This window comes from Theropithecus gelada, chromosome 1, assembly GCF_003255815.1.
Source record: "Theropithecus gelada isolate Dixy chromosome 1, Tgel_1.0, whole genome shotgun sequence".
NCBI lineage: Eukaryota > Metazoa > Chordata > Mammalia > Primates > Cercopithecidae > Theropithecus > Theropithecus gelada.
The window spans coordinates 122,617,335-122,642,182 of NC_037668.1; the positions used below are offsets into that span (position 1 = coordinate 122,617,335).

At 40.3% G+C, this 24,848-nt stretch overlaps 1 protein-coding gene across 4 annotated transcripts in view; it reads left to right on the plus strand.

Moving 5' to 3' along the window:
* Positions 1 to 2,225: 2,225 nt before the first annotated feature.
* Positions 2,226 to 24,848, plus strand: part of ABCD3 (ATP binding cassette subfamily D member 3) — a 103,033-nt gene continuing 80,410 nt past the window's right edge. For 3 of the 4 annotated variants that reach the window (XM_025379096.1, XM_025379086.1, XM_025379113.1), the window contains exon 1: positions 2,226 to 3,081. In XM_025379096.1, coding sequence (XP_025234881.1) covers positions 2,972 to 3,081 — 110 coding nt within the window. In that variant the 5' untranslated portion in view covers positions 2,226 to 2,971. The remainder of the gene's footprint in view (positions 3,082 to 24,848) is intronic. The other variant, XM_025379105.1, reaches the window with a different exon arrangement.

Genomic DNA, 24,848 nt, shown 5'->3' on the forward strand with positions numbered 1-24,848 from the left:
TTATCAGAAGACATAGTACCGAGGAATTTTGTTCTTTGAAATCCTGTTAGAAAGTTTGTTGTTCTGAGATTCTACCAGTGAGAACAGAACATCCCTTTTTTGCTTGGCAGATTTGAACTCTTTGAGTCACTTTGACTTACAGAAGCAGTCTCAATTTCCAGTGCAGACGTTCAGACAAGAGATTTTCAGAAACAATATTCTACATTAACCTTAAATGTATGTTTCTAAGAACTAGAATCTTGAATCTGCTTCTCAGTCCAGTTTTGATATTACACACAGATCTGATCTGCTTTAAGCCTATCAAGCACTGCTTTATTTAGATTTTACCTAAACTCCTCTCTTCTCTAAATACTATAATGACTCTTATTTCTTCCTTTTTTTTTTTCTTTTGAGACATGGCCACAATTTCTCTGCTGTATACTGTCTTTTGCTGTAGCAAATTAATAACTTATTGGGTTACAGATTTGGTCCTGGAGATTTTTGTCAGTTGGGCTTTATCAATAGCTAAAATTATTTGAGCTCAAATAACTCATGTAATTTTTTAGCATCTCCCATGCTTCTTGAACAAGGGCACATTTTAGAATGTTTTGTCAATGGGTCATTTCTATCTTTCCTCTGAATGTTTTTAAATCTATTTTCTAGACTGTTTTAGACTAATCTTGCTTGTACTTCCTTCATTGTTACCAACTCTAAGATGATACCGTTACTTTCTCATAAGGTTCCCAACTCTTTTCTAGCACTTTGCAATTTATTACTGAATTAGTAATTTCCTCTTTTGTCCTCCTGAGTGACTCCTTTGGTCCTTTAGAATTTAGCTACAGAATCATCTTTGTCAAGCCTTGAGCCTTAATTGAAAGCTTTAGACAAAACTAAATATTTTTGTGTTTGTGTTCCCATAGCACCTTGTTCATATCTCTAATATAGTACTTACCACATTTATACTTGATTTTTTTTTACATGTTTTTCTTCTCTAACAGCCTCTGGAGAATATGATCTCCATGATCTGTTCATCTTTGTGTTATTTGTGCCAGGCGTACCCAATTATGTAAATTATGTGAGGTCGTTGGGACTCACAACACAATACTCCAAAATGAAGGCCTCAGTAGCAAAAGTTCTTCTCTGCCCTACGGGGGCACTCCTGTCTCTCAGTCCCGTATTTCCCCAGGCTAGCCATAAATATTAGGATCCCTATTCCTCAAGGCAAGACGTAGAAACCAGAACCTCTATCCCCTAAAGCCTGCCATAAAAGTCTAAACATGTTTTGCTAATTTTCCCTCCACCTTTTTCTGTAACATCTGGCCATAAAGAAATGATCTGACCTGCCTTGTTTGACTGTAGGCCGTAAGAGCTCCATTCCATTCCTGCCCCATACCGAGAAGGAAGGAATGGTGCTCAGAAGGGCAAGAAGAATCTGGACCGGCCTTGCTGGGTGTCCCCACTCAGTCTATTAGCATTGGATTATACCGTTTTTGTCCAATCACATTTCTACATAGCTGTTCATACTTTGTTGAATCTAAACACAAAAATGGACAATTTTCCACGTATCTTTGGGTCTCCATTCTGAACGCTCCCATGTATACACGTTCTTTTTCTTCTATTAATCTGCCTCATGTCAGTGATTTTCAGTGAACTTTCAGAGGGCCAAGACCCTTGGCCCCTCCAGGTAATGAAAATGTTCACCTGACAAATAGTGAATTAGTAGGAGCTTCACTTTTGCATAGTTTAGAATTCACTGTTGATCACCTCTACACGCCTGCCATTATTGTACCTCGTCTTTGTGATCCTTTTAACCTGTATTAGGCAACGGCTCATTTACATTGAGAAAACACCTAGGGCACAGCACCACCACTTTGTAGGCTACTTTAATATGTATGTGCATTACGCGAGGTTTTATGAGCTTATTTTCGGACACACTTGCTTTTTTTCCTCCAGTTTCCTCGGCTGAAAACAGCGATTCACTGTTACTGTATATATGCTAGGCTCAATGCTGGGGATAACAATTCCTGTATCATTGGGCCAGACAGGAGAAGAATGTTGTAATCTGCAAAGCCCTTCTAATTCTGGGAGTGAGGCCAGCATTAATACAACGCACGATTGTTACTTCTGAATGTCCCTTTGCAAAGAACAGTGTTTCTCAAACTTTTTTTCTTACCAGATCTGCATAAATACATTTTACATCGCCGCTGGCGATACATACTTGTAAAACACTGAAATCAAAATTTCTCCAAACAAATCCTTTACTACGTGATGTACTGTGAAACTTTCTATTTTGCTCTATTCTCAATTTTAGGGTGATGATCCCGATCTACCAAACCGATTTCACAATGCGCTAGAGATTATAACCCGCGGTTTGGAAAACACTGGCTTGGAAAAAGCTCTTTGATCTGTTTCATTTTCCTCACATCTCCCTACACTGCGGAGTTCCGATTGTTTGGCTTCGTCCTAAAAATCGCTGTGCTGTGTTTTCCCTACACGCTGTGTGACGGGGCCGCCCGCCTCCTTCCTGGGCTCCTTTAAGAGGGTGGTAACGGTCCATCACCGCGGGAGTGGAGAGGCAGGGCCCACTAGGTCCTCGGTGCAGGCCGGGCCCGCTCATCCAGTTCTTGTGAAAGCCGGGGTGTGCGCGCGAAGGGTGGGAGAGTAGGGGTGAGGGAGGGGCAGCACTGACGCCTAGCAGGGCTGAGTAGCAACAGCGTCTCCGCGCCGCGTTTCCGGAGACCCTGAGGGGGTCCGCGCGTGCGCAGAGCGCGTCCCGGGAATTGTTCCGCCCTCGGAGGCTGCCAGGCGCGCTCCCGCCGAGCCGAAGTACAAAGTGGGCTCCAGAGCGCGGGCGGCGCGGCGGCGCGCGCCAGGGGGCGGTCCTGCGCGGCCGGCCCCGCCCTCTGCTCTCCTCCCAGTCTCCCCCGCGCTTCCTGCGCTAAGGTATCCGCCGCCGCGTCCCCTCCGCCGGGTGTCTCGTACCGGCAGTGCCATGGCGGCCTTTAGCAAGTACTTGACGGCGCGAAACTCCTCGCTAGCTGGTGCCGCGTTCCTGCTACTCTGTCTGCTCCACAGGCGGCGCCGCGCCCTCGGCCTGCACGGGTAAGAAGGCCCGTAGCCGAGCCGCCTTCCCGGGCCCGAGCGGTCGCTCCCCGCGCGGTCTCCCTCCCCGCCCGGCGGACCGGTCCCTTTGCCCGACGGGGTGAGGCGGAGAGAGGGCCGACCGCGACTGCCATGGGGCTCCAATGTCAGGGTGTCCGCGAGTCCCCGCCGCGACAGCATCGATCCCAGCCGGCCTGTCCGGCGACCTCGCTCCACCCCGGGAGTGCGAATTCTGCGCCCGCGGGCGAACCGGCGTCCAACCAGCCCCCAGACAGCAGCCTCCAGTTGGGGGTGGGAGGGGGACACGGTGTGTCCCCCACCCCCTTCCCGACATCACCCCCTTCTGTGTCAACTTTCTGGGTGTGTTCTGGTTTTGCCATCTCATCTCCAGACAGACCGTGAAGGATTTGTTTTGGGGACGTGGATGTGTGATTGAGGATGGGGATTGGATTCGCCAGGCTGGAGGCTGGTGTTTAAGTCACTTGGACGAGGTTTGGCTCGATTCCAGAGTAACTGCTGTTGAAAGTCGCGAGGGTGGCTCCTGTGAAACTATTCCCGGTCCACTTGGCAAGATTGCCATCTAAAGTGGTGACCCCTTGGAGTCGGTGAACCCTTTGGTCGGTGAACGCCCTGGCATTTCATCCCGGAAAGGCTGGATCGGGTCTGTCGGACTTAGAGGGCTCTGTAGGTGAAAGGTGAGAGTGTGCTTTAGGTGAGGATCAAGCTCCTTTTTAATGACACTCCACTGCTTCCACCGCGAGAGAATTTCATTACGTAGATTTAACTTTGGGAGGCTATCAGATCAGAGAAAGGAAAAAAGAGAGCTGAATTATGGTTGTGACATACAGGTATGTATGTCACATACATACAATTTTTATTTGCTGGACAAGTGAATGAGAAAAGGCTACTTCCCAAGCGTTCTTGCCAGTCATTGAATATTTCGTATTAAATCTTGACATACTACTTTCATGAATTTAATTTTATTCATTCCTCTGAGCAGGTACTGTTTCCTCCCATGTTTGATTTGCCTACAATATCTAATTAGTAGTAAAATTTGCACTAAAACACTGACAAGTAGACTTCTAGTTTATAGTACCCTTTCCATTAAGTTCTTTCTAGCCGCCTTCTGTTTTTATCTTACTAGAGTCTGAAGTGATGATCTTTCTTTTCCTTCCTAAATCCATTTAACAGAGTTGAAAATGATTTGCAGCATAGGCTGGGCAATACAGCGCTTACTCATTTTTCTTCTATTCAGTTTGATTTTAAAAGGATTAATTTGGGAAAATATAAAGCAAGTTTTTCTGTTGGTTTGTATAAACTCCCAGTTGCAAATAGAAGTTACCTGTTACCTGGGAACATGCCGGTAGAAAGAAGATGTTAGGTCCTTTAACTTGAATTCTGTTTTTGCAAAGAAGTGTTTCAGGGCATAGAACAAGTGTTTTACTATGTAGGAGGGGACTCGAGGACGGCCCTGCCAGTTCTGGATTACTTTTATAATTTTTTAAAAAGAAACTTCTTTACTGAAGTATCGCATTTATATGTATATGTGATATAGTATCACATACATGTCACATACATACAGTACACATAAGTGTAGAGCTTGAAGAATTTTTACAAGTAGAACACACCCGTGTAATCAGCACCCAGATCAAGAAACAGAACATTATTAGCGCCCCAGAAATTTTCATCCCCCATCCAGTCACAGTCCACCTAACTACAAACCAGTTTATAAGACCGTAGATAATTGGTAAGGGAAATTTTGAACATAATCTAATGGGAAACAGTAGTGATAGAAGTAAAATAATATAATAGAATTTGTCTTATTAAATAATTTTAGCTGCTCATTTGCCATTGTAAAATGCCTTAAAAAACCTTTTTTTTTTTTTGAGAAATGTTATGAGCTTTTGTGGGGATTAAATTATTTAGCAGGAGATGTACTGAACAAAAGATTATTATTAGTCTTTTGCATTGGGATGAGTGGGGAAAACCTCTATTTTACACATTATTTTGTTGGAGGAGATTGCAGATTCTGAGCAGAGAATTGTGAAGTTTAAATTGTTGAGATGAAATGATTGAACTATTTTGAAACCATTAAAAATGGCATTGAGTGTATTTTTGTAGATATTGTACTTCTAGAATCTTATGAATATCTTTCAGTCACCACCTTTGGTATCACAGTTTGAAGATTAGAGGATTCTAACTTTATATTTGACTGGCCTTTTGAATACCTTTGGCAACAGAACTAATTAATTTTAATATCTGATGCTTAATTAAGGAAACTGTGGCTACTTGGCCTTCTTTTGTCTATGTTGTTAATAGTAGGTTGGTTTTAGAATATGTATTTCCTTAAAATTGGACAGATAATAGAGCTAGTAAAAATCACTTTAAAAGTTACAGTGTAACATTGTTCCAAACATTAGGAGAATGAGTAATTAAATGTTCTGGATTATTTTTAATTTTCGTTGATGTAATTTTTTTCACTTAGTTAAATCTCATATGTGTGTGTGTTTCTGACCTTTTATTGTGGAAAATTTCACACGTATAAAAAGTAAATAGGATAATACAAGGATTGCCCAATACACTTTACCCAAGGGGTACCAGCAACATTCTATATTCCTGTTTCATCTATATCAACCTGCCTCTCACCCCTTATTTTTATAGTTTTTTTAGATAAAATTTATATACATTGAAATGTACAAATCTTAGTTATACATTTTTTTAGACAAATGAATACACTGTAACACATCCCTATGACAAATTAGAACATTTCCTTCTCCCCAGAAAGTTCCCTTGTATTCATTCCTGATCACCTGGTATTCACTCCTGATCCCACCACTGCTATGCTAACTTTTCACCTTAGTTTGCCTAATCTTACATTTTATTTTATTATTTATGGGGAAAGCAGAATCTTTGTACTCATGGATAAAGAGGGCTATTTAAAGGAAGTGTCTATTTCAGAATGTTATATTACTATGCTGGGAGCTGTAAGATGTGTGTGTGTGTGTGTGTGTGTGTGTGTGTGTATTACAGAAATATATGACTTGTTTTCTCAGGGAGCTTACCTTCTTGTTAGGGAAGAGAAACTTAAACACTGATAGGAGAAAGAAATGTACAAGTAGACGTGTGTTAGAAGTTCTGAGAAAGACAAGATTAATGTGTTTGGAAAGGGTTGAGGAAGGCTTCATGAAGGATGTGCGTTAAGCCTAGAAAGAGGGTAGGAGTGGATAACTGGAATAAAGTGACTGTTACAGCATCCTTTATCAGATTTTTGTTGCATTTATGATAGGAAGAAACTTTGTGGTGCCCTTTCAATCCATCTTCCACTGGCACTGGAGCTCTTTTTAAGAAGCTCATATATGATCGTAATATTCCTTCATTAAAATCATTCATCTACTCTAAAATACAAACTTTCTGTATTCATGGTATGGTCCTTGCCTACTTTTCCCACTCATCCAGCCATAAGGAATTAACTTGTAGTCTCTAAGTATGACAGTCTCTGCCTAGCCTTTGCAGTCCGATTGCAATCACTGTCATCCCCACTATGTCTCCTCGTGTTCTGATATATATTTATTTATATATTTGAGACAGGGTCTGTCTCTTTCGCTCTGGCTGGAGTGGTCACTGCCCACTGCGACCTCTGCCTGCTGGGCTGAAGCAGTCCTCCCATCTCAGCCTCCAAAGTATAATAGCGGGGACCACAGGTGCCTGCCACCACGCCTGGCTAATTTTTTTGTATTTTTTGTAGAGACAGATTTTCACCATGTTTCCTGGGCTAGTCTGGAACTCCTGAGTTCAAGCAGTCTGCCCACCTCAGTGGTGGGCAGATTACAGGCGTGAGCCACCTTGCCCAGCTGATACTTCTTTTTCTTCAAGACTCAGTCAACACTTTGTCTTAGGTGTTTTCTATCTTTTTCTGATCTCCAAACTGATGTAAGTGTCCTCTGCTTTTATGATACTGTAGGCCATGGGTCCCTAACTCCCGGGCTGAGGACTGGTACAGGTTGGTGGCCTGTTAGGACCCAGCCACACTGCTTGTGCAAGCGAGCATTACCACCTGAGCTCCGCCTCCTGTCAGATCAGCAGCGGCGTTAGATTCTCTTAGGAGCGTGAACCTGTTTTGAACTGCACATGGTGAGGGATCTAGGTTGCACACTTCTTATGAGAATCTAATGCCTGATGATCTGAGGTGGAACAGTTTCATTCTGAAACCATCTCCCACCCCAACTCCAATTTGTGGAAAAATTGTCTTCTGCAAAACTGGTCCCTGGTGCCAAAAAGGTTGGAGACTACTGCTCTAGGAATCCCTTACTTTGGCACTTACCACTCTGTATTGTATTAGTTTGTTTTCTTGGCTTTTGCCTACATCAGATCCTAAGTTTCTTAAGGGCATGAACTGAGTCATCTTTAATTCCCTAGTTTGGCTATGTCATGGGTTAAACAGTGTTTATGGAGAGGATAAATGACATAAGATAGTTGAAGAACTTTTAAGGGTAATTGACAGGCAGTTGGAGATGCCTAGTACCAACATGAACAGAAACATTCTTTTCACAGAAGTAATGTGTACCTGAGCATATATAACCTGACCTGGGGAGTGGGAAATCAGTGGGCCAATTTTAGAAGACAGGGAATGCTACCTGTCTGTATAGCCACAGTATTTTATTATCTTCAAAAAGCAGAACAGAACAAAGCAGTTTCTTTCGCTGCTTATCAGTGCTTGTCAAATAAAGTTCAGATTTCTCATCTTGGATTTCAGAGCCTCCCTCAATCTGGTCTCATTTTACCTGGCTAATCTTATATGCCATTGCCTGCCAACGGGTACTCTCTGTTCCAAATAGGCCAGTTTCTACACTGTTCTTTGAACAGGCCACACTCATTTTTGGCTTTGGAGCTTTATTCATGCTGTTACTCATATCTGGAATATCTTTCTGTGATATCCCTGTTCTCCAACTCTTGTCATCCTTGAAGGCATCCATGAAGTGTTATTTAGCTACTCTAGATGATCTAAATGATGATCACCTCTTTTAAAATTTCTGAAGCATGCATTTAAATCCCTTTATTATTTTACCTATTCATTGCTTGACTGGGTATAATCTAGCTAGGTATACCAAAATCCACCTGCTTATGGGGTGATTTTCCTGCTTTTAAAAGCCCCCATCTGTAAATGGTGGGAACACAGTTTCCTCTCCTAAATATTTCTGAGGAATTTCAGGGAGCTTGTGTTTCTCTTAGTGACACCTTACTTCACTTCCTTTGGAGCATTTTCTGCTCTATTTGAGAAGGTACTTATATCTTGTCTCTTGAGCCTGTCTCTTTGGTGTCTGCCTTGATTTCTCTCAAGAATCAGTCACAAAGCAGATATTTATAGTAGGGCTTTATTGAAAATTTGGGAGGAGTGGTAGGGATTATATCCCAGAATAGTGAACAACTTAAATGCTTTTATTTAGAAGTTTCTTGGACATTCCCACACTGGAAATTTCTTGACTTTTTTTTTGTCCTGAGTCTCAGCCCTGTGGCCTGCTGCTGGGCCTTTCTTTACCCATTGGGTGTCCTTATATCTGTAGCTTCTTACTCCCTGCACTACCTTACTGCTAACTCCTCTACAACTTTCCTGTAAACTTCAAAATTCAGCTTTCCTTCCCTAAATCTGCCCCCATTCCAATCAAGCTCTAGAAGAGGCTGGCTTGACTTTTCTCAGTTTCACAGGCGCACTGGGTGTTTTGCACAGTACAAGCATGAGTCATGTGAGGGGTTAGGGCTGCTTGAGACCCTTACAGTGACCCATGAGTAGATGTTATATGGGCTGGCCCGGTTTGGATCCTCAAAATAGAAAAGAGATGCTTAAGCAACCTTGGATGGAAAAAAAAAGCACTGAAGAATTTGCCAGCCAAAGTAGCTGTGTACTGAACCCAACTGAGGCAGATCAGACCCAGAGCAATGTTCTGAGGACTGTGGAGCTATCTGTGGTCTGCTAGGGGGAACTGACTACAGGTTGTTTAATTAATTGTGTGTACCTGTTATTGGCACATTGGCATCCTTGGGTAGGCATTCTATTTCAAGGCTTTTGTACTTGCTGTTTCCCCTGCCTGAAGTGCTCTTTCCTCAGATACTTACATTGCTTACTCTCTGTGCTCTTTCAGTCTTTTCTCAGACATCTTTTTAGTGAGACCTTCTATTGCCATTCAATTTATTTTTATTTATTTATTTATTTAGAGACGGGGTCTCACTCCGTCACCCATGCTGGAGTGCAATGGCACGATCTTGGCTCATTGCAGCCTTTGCCTCCTAGGCTCAAACAGTCCTCCTACCTCAGCCTCCCAAGTAGCTAGGACTACAGCCACATGCCACCACACCTGGCTAATATTATTTTTTGTAGAGACAAGGTCACATTTTGTTGCCCAGGCTGGACTAGAATTCCTGGGCTCAAGTGATTCTCCCACCTCAGCCTCCTAAAGTGCTGGGCTTACAGGCAGGAACCACTGTGCCTGGCCCCTGCCACTCAATTTAAAATAACATCCTGTCTACCTTCCTGGCTTTACTTTTCTCCTTAGTACTTATCACTATAAAATATGCTATATATTTTACATATTTATCTTGTCTTTTGTATATGTTTGCAGTATATACATACTGCTAGCATGTAAGTTCCACAAGGGCAAGAATTTTTGTCTGTTTTGTTCACAGTTATAGCCCCAGTGACTAGAACCGTGACTGACATATATAGTAGACACTCATACTTGTTTGACTCTACAACAACAAATGAGATGCTCATTTCTTGGGGGCTGTGGTTACTATCGTTTTAAATAACAAATTCTTTTTGTTACAAATGAAATGTTATCTTTAGTGTATTTATGAGCTCTTTAGGAGCTGGACCACTTATACCTCCTATATGTACAGGTAAAGCAAGTCTCAGAAACTTAAAAAAATGCTATCATTATCATCACCTGCTTTTGACAGTTTATAGAGTGTAAACATTAAAGACAATTTAAGAAAATTAAAAATCATTCATAATGTTATAACCATAATACACATAATTGTTTTATTTTTATTTCCTTTTATTCTGTATTTATGTGCATTTTTTACATAGTTATAATGTACATGTTTTGCTATTTTCATTTAAAGCATACCTCTTTCCTATATTTCCCTATACATGACCTTCATAACTATACTTTTAAAGAAATATATAAATATTCCTCTGTGTGGCTATATCTTAGTTTATTTTACTGTTAGCTATTGAGCATCTAGACTGCCTCTGGAATTTTTATGGATTATACTGTGTATTTTTGCAAGTGAACATTTTCATCTCTGCCGAATAACTTCCTGGGAATAAGTTGCCAGAAATAGGATTAATGAATGGAGGCTTATGAATTTCCTTAGTGTTTGTGGAAACCATGGGTATTCTTAAACTACACAGGTTGATGTATTACTTTTCATGAGTTGTGCCAATTTGCAATACCATGAATGAATGCTAACTTAATTACCTACTCATCATTAGGGGATATTTAAATTTTTTTCTACTTTACAGATGCAAAATAGTCTTGAAAGATTATTTTAATTTGCATGTATTTTATAATTTGCAAAAATGAACATTTTTATATGCAGCAACTTGATGTTTATTATGGAGGCAGTTTGGCATAGTGTTAAAGAATAGTCTTTAGAGTCAGATACGGGTTCAATTTTTCAGTTAGCCATTTGCCAGATCTGTGACCTTGGTCAATTTACTTAACCTTTCTGAACCTCAGTAGAACAGAGATAGTAGTATTTACTCACTCACTCAGCAGTTAAGTGAGGATTAATGGAGAAAATATCTTACCCAGTGCTCAGTAAATAAAAGGTAGCTCTCATTCCTATGCTTGCTAAGAGAAAACTAAAAGGACAACAAAACATACCATTGTTAGCTTCTTAAAACCTCCCGAGCCTTCCTAATTTCCTCAGATATACCCATGACAATCTCCCGAAAGAAGCCTTTTTCAATTGATAGAATCATTTACTTTCAGAGTTGGAAAGTATCTCAAGTTAGTTTTATGTGACATGGTTTTTAGGTTTCTGTATTTTTTCAGTTATTGCTTCCTGAATATGACAGTCTTTATTTCTCCACCTTTTAAAGAGGCAGTGCTAAATGGAATCCAGCATTCAAAGTGTCTTCTCACTGACACACTAGAAAAGAACTATGACCTGCCTTGTCCTAAGCTTTCATTAAAGATCCTAAGATGTTAAGCTTTCATTAAAATAGCATGAAGTTACGTTCATTTTTATGACTCAGATATTTTTCACTTGTATTTAGCTTACACAATGTTTCTTTCCCCCTCCTCATCTTGATGTGTTTGATTTTTTTTTTTTGAGATAGAGTCCCTCTCTGTCACCCAGGCTGGAGTGCAGTGGTGCAAATTTGGCTTACTGCAACCTCCGACTCCCGGGTTCAAGTGATTCTCTTGCCTCAGCCTCCCGAGTAGCTGGGATTACAGGCAACTGCTACCACACCCAGCTAATTTTATTGTATTTTTAGTAGAAATGGGGTTTTACCATGTTGACTGGTCTTGAACTCCTGGCCTCAGGTGATCTGCCCGCCTTGACCTCCCAAAGTGCTGGGATTACAGGTGTGAGCCACTGCGGCCAGCCTGATTTTTTTTTTTTTTAAACCTGGGTGCAGGTCTTTATACTTATTTTTGGTTGGACACATTACTTCTTCCCTCTGAAACTTTTTGATCAGCACAATTAATTACTATTCCTTCTGTATGTTTTCCTAAGAAACTTAAAAAACTGATTGGGCAGGACTGAGTATAGAACAGTATGTTTACACCACTATAATCTTTCTATTAATTAACACCCTTTGGTTATTGTATTGGCTCTCATCTTTAACTTACCAGCACCTTTTCACACATTTCCTTCTGATAGTAGACCTGGCTTTCTGACAATATCCATAACCTGATCCATACTGGGCCAGAATCCTCTTTTGGGATATTTCTGCTGGAGCTGGTGTGGGGAAGGGGCTTTCTTTCCTGGTCATAGAGGTGTGAAGATAGACGTTAGAACTGTATGTGGCCTTGATCTCTTACATGGAAAGGGCAGAAACTCTGATTTTGTTTATCATCAAGTGCCTTGTAGCATAGTGAACAAAATTTACAAAAAGTTCATGATCCCTTTCAAAGAATGACCTTAGTCTGACATAATTTTTTGGTGAATTCATATTTGCTCCTAAAATTTACCACTTCTTTCTAAGTACCCATGCCATACTGCCCATTTAGATAAGTAAGTTGTCATTTTTTCCCCAGGATCAACATCACACTCATCCATGACCTGATGAATATCATCACCTTCTAATCTGTTTCAATGTAATATGAACTTGAATTATGAAGGAAAAAGATAGGATCTTCCTGCATTTTCTTTGGAATTATATATGCTAAATGAAATACAATTTTATGGGAAATGGTATTTCACTGTGTTGACCAGGCTAGTCTCGAGTTTCTAGCCTCCAAGCGATCTGCCGCCTTGTTCTCCCAAAAGTTTCAGGATTACAGGCATGAGCCACTGTGCTTGGCCCTGTTATTTCTTTTCGAAAGATTTTTATGTAACTGTTGTTTGAAATGGCATTTGTATTATTTCTACATAAAATTAGGCATCAGGCCCTTGCTTAAAACATGGCTTTCATCATATTCTTTTTAAGGGTAAGTCACTTTTGTTTTAGGCATCTCTGTCAAGAATATAGCCTTCTATAAACTTAAGAATAAAATTCTTTGGATAACTGCTATTTATGTGATGCAATGGGAACTATTATAAATATTAAGATGGTTTGAAGCCTTCTTAGGTAAAATAGAAGGAGTATGCTGAAAGGTGTTTTGTTTATTTTTTGTGGTTTTTTTTTTGCCACAAGATTGAGAAATGGAAAAGTGTTTTTGTTTTTAAACACACCTTTCTTATCGGTTTGCTAGATTAGCAGGCCTGAGTGAATGCAGTTAAGTTAATAAAGTATAAAATTGAAAATAAAGCTCATCAAAGCATAGTCAGCTAGTTTGATATTTGTAAATAGATGTAGCCGTCTCACCACTATAATGGTACTATTATGACATAAAAGTGGATTGTATGATTTACTCTATGCTGAAATTATTTTGACTTTAATACTTTATTAATACATCTATTGGCATTAAAAAGCACTGTGTAGAATGAGGCAACTGCTCTAGGTAAATAATAATGTAGTCAGCATGTTATGTTGATATCATATATGTGATATATATATGTAATGTATCATTGCATGTCACTATTTTAAAAATATTTATACAGTTTCTTAAATGTATGAAGTAAGCAACATGAGACGTAGTATGATATGGTCCCTTGTGGAAGGGACTGGTGGGAGGTAACTGAATCATGGGGGCAGGTCTTTCCCATGCTGTTCTCGTGATAGTGAATAAGTCTCATGAGAGCTAATGGTTTTATAAAGAGGAGTTCTCCTGTACAAGCTCTTTTTGCCTGCCGCCATCCACATAAAATGTGACTTGCTTCTCTTTGCCTTTCACCAGCATTGTGAGACCTCCCCAGCCACATGGAACTGTGAGTCCAGTTAAACCTCTTTCTTTTGTAAATTGCCCAGTCTTGGGTATGTCTTTATCAGCAGTATGAAAACAGACTAATATGGAAAATTGGTACAAGTAGAGTGGGGCGTTGCTGAAAAGATACCTGAAAATGTGGAAGCGACTTTGGAACTGGGTAATAGGCAGAGGTTGGAACAGTTTGGAGGGCTCAGAAGACAGGAAAATATGGGAAAATTTGGAACTCCCTAGAGACTTGCTGAATGGCTTTGACAAAAATGCTGATAGTGATATGAACAATAAGGTCCAGGCTGAGGTAGTCTCAGATGGAGATGAGAAACTTGTTGGGAACTGGAGCAAAGGTGACTCTTGTTATGTTTTAGCAAAGAGACTGTCAGCATTTTGCCCCTGTCTTAGAGATTTGTGGAACTTTGAACTTGAGGGAGATGATTTAGGGTGTTTGGCGGAAGAAATTTCTAAGCAGCAAAGCATTCAAGAGGTGGCTTGGGTGCTGTTAAAGGCATTCAGTTTTATAAGGGAAGCAGAGCATGTAAGTTCAGAAAATTTGCAGCCTGACAATAGGATAGAAAAGAATAACCCATTTTCTGAGAGGAAATTCAAGCCAGCTGCAGAAATTTGCATAAGTAATGAGGAGCCAAATGTTAATCACCAAGACAATGGGGAAAATGTCTCCAGGGCATGTCAGAGAACCTTTGTGGCAGCCCCTCCCATCACAGACCTGGATGTTTAGGAGGAAAAATTGGTTTCGTGGGCCGGTCCCAGGGTCCCTCTGCTGTGTGCAGTCTAGGGACTTGGTCCCCTGCATCCCAGCTCCTCCAGCTGTGACTAAAAGGGGCCAAGGTACAGCTCAGGCCATGGCTTCAGAGGGTGTAAGCCCCAAGCCTTGGCAGCTTCCACGTGGTGTTGAGCCTGCAAGTGCACAGAAGTCAAGAATTGGGTTTGGGAACCTCTGCCTAGATTTCAGAGGATGTGTGAAAATGGCTGGATGCCCATGCAGAAGTTTGCTGCAGGGGTGGGGCCCGCATGGAGAACCTCTGCTGGGGCAGTGTGGAAGGGAAAGTGAGGTTGGAGCCCCCACACAGAATCCCTGCTGGGGCACCACCTAGTGGAGCCATGAGAAGAGGGCCTCTGTCTTCCAGACTCCAAAAGGGTAGCTCCACCAGCGGCTTGCACTGTGCCTGGGAAAACTAAACATTCAACGCCAACCTGTGAAAGCAGCCAGGAGGGAGGCTGTACCCAGCAAAGCCATAGGGGCAGAGCTGTCCAAGACTATGGGAACCTAGCTCTTGCATCAGTGTGACCTGTATGTGAGACATGGAGTCAAAGGAGATCATTTTAGTACTTTAAGATTTGACGGCCCTGCCAGATTCTGAACTTATAGCCCCTTTGTTTTGGCCAATTTCTTCCATTTGGAATGGCTGTATTTACCCAATGCCTGTACCCCCATTGTATGTAGGAAGCAACTAACTTGCTTTTAATTTTGCAGGCTAATGGGCAGGTCTCGGATGAGACTTTGGACTGTGGACTTTTGAGTTAATGCTGAAATGAATTAAGACTTTGGGGGACTGTTGGGAAGGCATGATTGGTTTTGAAATGTGAGGACATGAGATTTGGGAGGGGCCAGGTTGGAATGATATGGTTTGGCTGTGTCCCCACCTAAATCTCATCTTGAATTCCCAGTGTCGTAGGAGGGGTAGGTGGGAGGTATTTGAATCATGGGGGCAGGTCTTTCCTGTGCTATTCTAGTGATAGTGAATAAGTTCCGTGCGACCTGATGGTTTTATAAAGAGGAGTTCCCCTGCGCAAGCTCTTTTTGTCTGCCACCATCCACATAAAGTATGACTTGCCTTGCCTTCTGCTGTGATTGTGAAGCCTCCCCAGCCACGTGGAACTGTGAGTCTAATTAAACCTCTTTTTTAAATTGCCCAGGCTCGGGTATGTCTTTATCAGCAGGGTGAAAACAGACTAACACATAGTGTCTCAGAGGATAAGAACAACAATTCTGTAAATGTTTGTTAATTTAGTGAGTAGGCCTACACCTAAAAAGCTGCTTTAAAATTAAATGCAACTTTAATTTTAAAAATTAAACATTTTTGCATTATCAAAGTTAAATATACACTATGGAAATTTGAATAACTAGAAGAAGGCAGGGAGAAAACACTTTTTCTAGTGTTTATCATTAGTGTCATATTTTATTGAATCTAAGATGCACTTTTTTTACATTTTAGCGTCTCTTTTCACATTTTAACTTCTCTGAAATTTGAATGTGTATTTCCTTTTTACTGTGCATACTTTTATCTTGCCTATAAAAATACTGCATATCAGCTTGCATGAAACTCAAACTTCTGACTAAAAATTCATTGTTGTTGCCATTCTTCAGTTTATCTTGGAGGTGTGGCTAAGAAAAATGCAAAAAAGAAGAATTTGAGATAAAATCAGATTTTTTTCCTCTTTCCAGAATGAGGGCTGGAGAAAGTAGCTTGGCCTGAGATAGGCAGGTGGAAATCAATGAACTACTCAAAAAAAGAACAACCCAAAGATCATGCCACCAAGTCAAAGTCAAGTGCTCGCTATGTACCAGATGCTGGGTTTTCAGATGTTAAGCTAAAAAGTAAATTAGACAAGAGTTTTGCTGTTGAGAAACTCGTAGACTATTGAAAGAGAGAATGTCGTATCTTAACATTTTACACCAAATTTCTAGTTCATCCCTGGTAATATTTTATTTAAAATATGGTTTGTTGTTGCTTTTTGAGACAGGCTCGCTCTGTGGCCCATGGTGGAGTACATGGTGCCATCATGCCTCACTGCAGCCTTGACCTCCTGGGCTCAAGTGATCCTCCCACCTCAGCCTCCTGAGTAGCTGGAACTATAGGTGTGCGCCACCGTGCCTGGCTAATATTTTAATTTTTTGTAGAGATAGGATCCCAAAGTGTTAGGAAGTTATAGGCGTGAACCACCATGCCTGGACTAAAATATAGTTCTTTATTTACCTATGAATACAGTTATGTTGCATCAGTAAATTAGATTTAAGGTATTATCAACTGCAGGACTCATGTGACTTCCCCCCCCATCAACAATGCCCAAGATACGTTGTTTAGTAAAGAAGTGGGGTGGAGGAAGCAAGCATAGGACAGAATAAATGAGGTGATTCCATTTCTTCAGTATCATATAATTTCTAATTTAACTGTTGCTGGATGAATACATTTCTGTATGTATTTTATGACTGGTTCAAGAAAATATCTATTCTCTCTTCCCCCGCTAGAGGAAACACGAATGAGGAAATAATACCATTTATCCAGTATGTTCTGTTGAGTGCTCTATGTCAGTAGGCTAGGCTTTGAGATACCAAATTAAATAAACGTTATTTCTAACTCCAGTCTTGTGGCACTATTACTACAAATGCATAGAAAATTTGTACAACTATGACTAGACCTGTGGTAGGAATACAGTTTCATTCTTCTGGTTGTTACCTGGGAGGGTTTCACATTTGAGCCTGATCTTAAGAAATATATAGTGTTTTGCTAAGGGATCAAAGGCATTCCAGGTAGGGAGAACAGCTTGCACAAAGACATGGAGTTAATGGAATTACATTTGAGAAGGAACTGCAAGGACACGAAGCTGGAGATATTACTATAAATAGAGTATTTATTGAACACTTACCATATTTTAGACATTGTTCTAAGTGTTTTACATTTATTCCTAACAACAGTCTTTTGAAATAATTCTTTCTATTGTCTTCATTTTACAGGTGAGGAATCAGAAAAGTAAAAATGGTATCTACTTATGAGAGGCCTTAAGTTCGAATTAACCATGTGGAAGGTAAAAGGCAGAATAAAACATTTAAATCAAAGTCTTTCAAATGAATTTAGATTCAAAGAACTCAAGAATCATTCAGGAGTTAAGAAAGGTTTTATATTAAATTACAAAGTGAAGTTCATTATTAAAATTCTATTTACTATATTAAGTCATGCATTGCTTAACAATGGAGATATGTTCTGAGAAATGCATTGTTAGGCATTTTTTTTTTCTTTTTTTTTTTTTCTAGACAGAGTTTCACTCTTATTGGCCAGCCTGGAATGCAGTGGTGCAATCTCAGCTCACTGCATCCTCCACCTCGCGGGTTCAAGCGATTCTCCTGCCTCAGCCTCCCGAGTAGCTGGGATTATAGGCATGCGCCACCATGCCTGGCTAATTTTGTATTTTTAGTAGAGACAGGATTTCTCCATTTTGGTCAGGTGGGTCTCAAATTCCTGACCTCAGGTGATCCACCTGCCTTGGCCTCCCAAAGTGCTGGGATTACAGGCGTGAGCCACCACGCCCAGCCCAGTTAGGCAATTTTATTGTTGTATGAATATCACAGAGTGCACTTATACAAACCTAGATGCTATATACACACCCAAGCTGTATGGTATATGGTACAGCGTATTGCTCCTAGGCTACAAACCTGTACAGCATGTTACTGTATTGAATACTATAGGCAGTTGTAACACAATGGTCTTTTTTTTTTTTTTTCTTGTCTAAACATGTCTTTTTTTTAGACAGGGTCTGGCTGTGTTGCCTAGGCTTTAGTGCAATGGCACAGTCTTGGCTCACTGCAGCCTCCGCCTGCCAGGCGCAAGTGTTTCTCCTGCCTGAGCCTCCCCTGTAGCTGGGACTACAGGCGTGGGCCACCACATCCTGATAATTTTTTTTTTTTCTAGTTGAAAATGGGGTTTTGCAATGTTGGCCAGGCTGGCCTCAAACTCCTGGCCTCAAATGATCCACCCACTTTGGCCTCCCAAAGTGCTGGGATTACGGGTATGAGCCACTGCTCCCAGCCTTTAAACATGTCTTAACATAGAAAAGGTACAGTAAAAATATGGTATAAAAGATCAAAAACAGTATACCTGTATAAGGTGTACTTACCATGAATGGAGCTTACAGGACTGGAAGTTGCTCTGAGTGAATCATTGAGTGAGTTATGAGTGAATGTGAAGGCCTAGTGTATTATTGCACATGACTGTAGACTTTATAAACACTGTACACTTAGGCTACATGCAATTTATTTTAAAAAATCTTAATTAAAAAAAAAATCACTGTCTTCCCTTTCCACATATTGTCCCACTGGAAGGTCTTCAGGGACAATAAAATGTGTGGCGCTGTCATTCATATGATAGCAGTACCTTCTTCTGGAATATCTTTTGAAGGATCTACTTGAGGCTGTTTTACAGTTAACTTTTTTTTTTTACTTAAGTAGGAGTACACTCTAATGATAAAAGTATAGTATAGTAAATACATAAACTAGTAACATAGTCATTTATTATTATTATCAAGCATTATGTACTGTACCTAATTGTTTTATGTGACTGGCAGTGCGGCAGTAGTTTCATCACCACATATATGTGAGTAATGTGTTGTACTGTGGTATGATGTCAGCTATGGTGTCACTAGGTGATAGGAATTTTTCAGCTCCATATAACAAAAGTAATTGCTATCCTGACTTCTGTATAATCACATCTTTGTGTTTCCTATAATTTCATCACCCAAATGTGCATTCCTGAAAACTACAATTTAGTTGTGTTTGTGTTTTTTTTTAATCTAAGTCTCTTAACCTACATATCCCCCTGCCACCTTCCTTTTCCCTTTCTTTCTTACAGTTTATTCCCTGAAGCAGCCAGTTATTTTGACCTGTACAGATTCCGTAGTCTGGATTATGCTGATTGCATAATTTTTCTTCATCCTTTGTATTTTCCGTAAATTGGTAGTTGAATCTAAAACCTTGATCAAATTTAGGTTTTGCTTTGTGTTTTTGTTTTTTTTCCACCTCCTAGGAGTTAGTGTGGTATATTCACCATCAGGAGATATATAACGCCAGGCATGATGGCTCTTACCTGTAATCCCAGCACTTCGGGAGGCCAAGGCAGGAGGATAACTTGAGCCCAGGAGTTTGAGACCAGTCTGGGCAACATAGCAAGACCCTGTCTCTATAAAAAGTAAAAAAACATTAGGCAGGTGTGGTGGCGCATGCCTGCAGTTCCAGCTACTAAGGTGGGATTGAGGCTGCAGTGAACCGCGATGGCACCATGCACTCCAGTCTGGGCAATAGAACAAGATCCTGTCTTGAAAAAAAGAGAGTTATAGTGTCTAATTTTCTCTCTTTTTGTGATTTTTAGCAGCCACTGATGCCCGACACCTAGATCAGTGAATTTATTAAAGCTTGCAATATGGTGATATGTGAATTCTGTTATTTCTTCACTTATAAGGTAGAATGCTTCCACAGAAAGAAACCTTTTCTTTTCTGCTATCTGGTTAGTAGTTGTACCTAGTGGTGCAGTTCAATTAGGAAAAGTTGGATATTAGCTTCTTTATTTACCAATTTTCAAAATAATATGTTAATTTCTTGTTATTTTCTGAAAGTGACCAGTGAATTCTTCTTGTCATTATGAACCTTTTGATTTAATTATTTGTGCTTTCATTACAGCTGTTGTCCTTATTTTTGCCCAATTGTCCCATCTTGGACCAATGGGAGCCTCTTCAAGCTGGCTCCTTAGTGCTTTTGACATGGCTTTAGTGATCTTTGATAGCTTCCATGCTGTCTGTAGTAAGAAGTTCTGGATTCCTCTTAGACATTTCCTGACCCAAATCTAGAATCAAATTTTTTTCATAAGAAGAGGTTGCTTCCTTTTGTTGGGAAGTGGTATTTCAAGATCACAACTGGAATTTAGGGATACTTATTGCTACTAGGTTGGCCATTGTTTCTAGGCTTTTCTTACGGACAGAGCCAGGATATGCATACTGACACTTCCAATCCATACACAAGGTTTCACGATTTTTAAAATTATCATCTTCTATTTACATCTGTATCTCCTGGTATCCCATACTGATAATCCTGATTCTCAAAGACATAGTTGATGGTCAGATTAGAGTATCATGGAAATATTCAGTTGCACTGTCCCACTTTACAAACTCAGTGTTCTCCAAATAGTAATACAAATATTTCTACTGTTAATATGATTAGTGCAAATAGTTAATTTTTTTTCACATATGCTCTTTACATTCTTCTTTATTTTTGGGTTGTACTGTATCTGTGTTGTCAGAGCATATTGACACAGGCATGCTTCATTTTATTGTGCTTTACTTTTTTGTGCTTTGGAGGTAATGTGTTTTTTACAAATTGAAAGTTTGTGGCAACCCTGCATTGAGCAAGTCTATTGAAGCCATTTTTCCAACAGCATGTGCTCACTTCATATCTCTGTATCATATTATGGTAATTCTCGTGATATTTCAAACTTTTTCATTATCGTATCTGTTATGGTGATCTGTGATTGGGCATCTTTGTTGTTACTATTGTAATTGTTTTGTGGTGCCATGAAATTCAAAAGCTAGGTTTCTTGTGCCAGTTAGCCAAGTTGTGAATGCAAAGGAAAAGTTCTTGAAGGAAAACTGCTCCTTCAGTAAACACAAGAATGCTAAGAAACAGCCTTATTGCTGATAGGGAGAAAGTTTGAGTGGTCTGGATAGAAGATCAAACTAGCTGCAACATTCCCTTAAGCTAAAACCTAATCCAGAGCAAGACCCTAACTCTTTTCAGTTCTGTGAAGACTGAGAAAGGTGAGGAAGCTGTAGAAGAAAAGTTTGAGATTAGCAGAGGTTGGTTCATGAGGTTTAAGGAAAGCAGCCATCTCTGTAATATAAAATTGCAAGGTGAAACAGCAAGTACTGATGTAGAAGCTGCAACAAGTTATCCAGAAGATCTAGCTAAGATAATTGATAAAGGTGGGCTACACTAAACAACAGGTTTTCAGTGTAGACAAAACAGCTATCTATCAGAAGAAGATGCCACCTAGGACTTTCATAGCTAGAGAAGAGAAGTCAATGCCTTGCTTCAAAGAACAGTCTGACTCTTTTGTTAGGGGATAAAGCAGCAAGCAGTTTTAAGTTGAAGCCAATACTCATTTACCATAGTGAAGATCCTAGGGCCCTTAGGAATTCTAAATTTACTCTGCCCACATGTAAATGGAACAACAAAACCTGGATAGCAGCATCTGTTTGCAGCATCGTTTATTGAATATTTTAATACCACTGTTGGGACCTACTGCTCTGAAAAAAGATTCCTTTCAAAATGTTACTGCTCATTGTCAATGCACCTGGTCACCCAAGAGCTCTAGTGGAGATGTACAAGGAGATTAGTGTTGTTTTCATGACTGCTAATACAGCATCCTTTCTGTAGCCCATGGATTAAGGAGTAATTTTGACTTTCAAAGCCTATTATTTAAGAAATACATTTTGGAAGGCTGTAGTTTCCATAGATAGTTATCCCTGTGATGGATCTGGGTTAAATAAATAGAAAACCTTCTGGAAAGGATTCAGTATTCTAGGTGCCATTAAGAACATTTGTGATTCATAGAAGAAGGTCAAAATATCCACATTAATGGGATTGGGGTTCAGGATTTCAGTGGAGGAAGTAACTGATGTGATAGAAATAGCAAGAGAACTAGAAGTGGAATCTGAAGATACAACAGAATTGCTTCACTCTCATAATAAAACTTGAAAGGATGGCCGGGTGCGGTGGCTCACGCCTGTAATCCCAGCACTTTGGGAGGCCGAGGTGGGCAGATCATGAGGTCAGGAGATCGAAACGATCCTGGCCAACATGGTGAAGCCCCATCTCTACTAAAATACAGAAAATTAGCTGGGTGTGGTGGCGTGCGCCTGTAGTCCCAGCTACTCAGGAGGCTGAGACAGGGGAATCCCTTGAACCTGGGAGGCGGAGGTTGTAGTGAGCCGAGATCACACCATTGCACTGTAACATGGCAACAGAGCAAGACTCTGTCTCAAAAAAAAAACAAACTTGAAAGGATGAAGAGTTGCCTCTTGTTCATGAGCGAAGAAAGTGATTTCTTCAGATAGAATCTACTCTTGGTGAAGATGATGCGAACATTGTTAAATGACAACAAAGGATTTACAATATTATGTAAACTTGGTTGATGTGACAAGATTTGAGGCGATTGATTGACTCCAATTTCGAAAGTTCTGTTGTGTAAAATGCCATCAAACAGCATAGTATGGCACAGAGAACTCTTTGTGAAAGGAGGAGTCAATCACTATGGCAAACATCAATGCTGTCTTATACGTTGCCACAGCCACCCTAGCCTTCAGCAACCACCACCCTGTTCGTTCAGCAGCCGTTAACATGGAGGCAAGACCCTCAACCAGCAAAAGGATGAACATTTTTTAGCAATAAAGTATTTTAAAAACCAAGATATGTCCATTGATTGTTTTTTAGACATAATGCCATTGGATACTTGATAGACTACAGTATGGTGTAAACATAACTTTTATGTGCACTGGGAAACCAAAATGTTCACGTGACCCACTTTATTGCCATAGTAGCTTTATTGCAGTGGTCTGGAACTGAATGCAGAGTGTCTCTGAGGGTACAGTACTATGTATTCTTCCCCTTTTAACTCCCATTTAGTCCTACTTCTGCAAGTAAATACATACTGAATGCTCACTACCTCTTTTTAGGTCACTGGCTTTATAGTCATTCTCCTTGTCCGGAGCTTGTTCTGTAGTAAATTCCTCAGGAAGAGCTCCCCGAATTCTTTCATGTTGCAAACAGTTTGTCTGTGACCTTTGTACTTGAAGTTTCGTCTGGATGTAAAATCCTAGGTTCACGTTTTCTCTTCTTGAATATCTTAAATGTGTTACTCTATCGTTTTCTGACATTGAAGGTTGTTAACAAAGTCTGTGGCTAATCTCATTCATTTGCTTTCCCTTTTAAATGACTTGGTCTTTTGGGTATCCAAAGGATTTTTTTTTCCCCCACATTTAAAAAAAATTCTAGGTTGGGCGCAGTGGCTCATACCTGCAATCCCATCACTTTGGGAGGCTGAGGTGGGCAGATCAGTTGAAGTCAGGAGTTTGAGACCAGCCTGGCCACCATGGTGAAACCCTGTCTCTACTAAAAATACAAAAATTAGCGAGGTGTGGTGGCATGTGCACGTGATCTCAGCTGCTCAGGAGGCTGATACAGGAGAATGTGGGAGGCAGAGGTTCCAGTGAACTGATTGCACCACTGCACTCCAGCCTGGGCAACAGAGTGAGAACCCAGGAGGTGGAGCTTGCAGTGAGCTGAGGTTGTGCCACTGCATTCCAGCCTGGGCGACAGAGTGAGACTCGTCTCAAAAAAAAAAAAAAAAAAATTCTGTTTTGTTTGAATGTATGAAATTTTATATTTGTATATAATTTGTATATTTACTTTCATGTTTTATCTGTTGTGTTTATTTGCTCTTGTATTTTTTATGGTTTCATATTCAATTTTGAAATTATTTTTCTTTCTAAATTTCTAATTATTTTGTTACTACATTTGTAAGTTTAAAAAATATTGTTTTATGCTGTGAGTGTGTGTCTAGCATTGGCTTCTTCTTTTAGAGACAAGCTCTCACTGTGTTCTCCCGGTTGGAATGCAGTGGCTATTCACAGGGCCAATCATAGCTCCCTGCAGCCTTGAAGTCCTGGCCTCAAGTGATTCTCTAGCCTCAAGCCTCCCAAATAGCTGGGATTACAGGCACACACCACTGTGCCTGGCTAGCACTGCTTCTTAATTTCTTCTGGATTATTTTGATATCATAGTTTACAGTTTTTATATCTTGTAGGAATGTGTTTCTCACATGCTTTCATTGTCTGTAGGAATGTTATTTTTATTCTTGTATTTTTTCTTACAATGTTGTAAAAGATTTAACTTTGACACTATTCCATTGTTTGCTTTTCTTTTGTTGTCTGAAATTAGTTTTTTCAACTTTTAGAAGAGCAAGTTTGAGTTAGGATAACTTTTCTAATTTATGCTCTACAGCACCCTCTTCCCTTGTTTTCATGAAGTGTTTGAAAATACTGTTTACTATCTGAGATCTCTAGGCTGTTTCTTTCTTTCACTTTGTTCCTGTGGTCTCACATTATGGTCTATTCCCTGCAGTTTCTCTTCACAGGAGGCTCTGTTCTGAAAGGGAGCTTTAACTGGTTAATGTTGAGTCTTCAAGGGTCCAGGCTGCTCCACCCCCAATAGACCTTACCTTGAACTCCTTGCGCTTGCTTATAGTGCTGTTTGTTGGACTGTGTGGAACACCTCCCAGTTTCAGCTGCTGCTCTCACATTGGTGCTTTAAGCTTTCCAGTGAGTTCTTGTAGTGATGTAGGGATCTTCCCTAGGTGCATAAGATACCCTATTACTTCACTCTGCTACCTTTCAGGT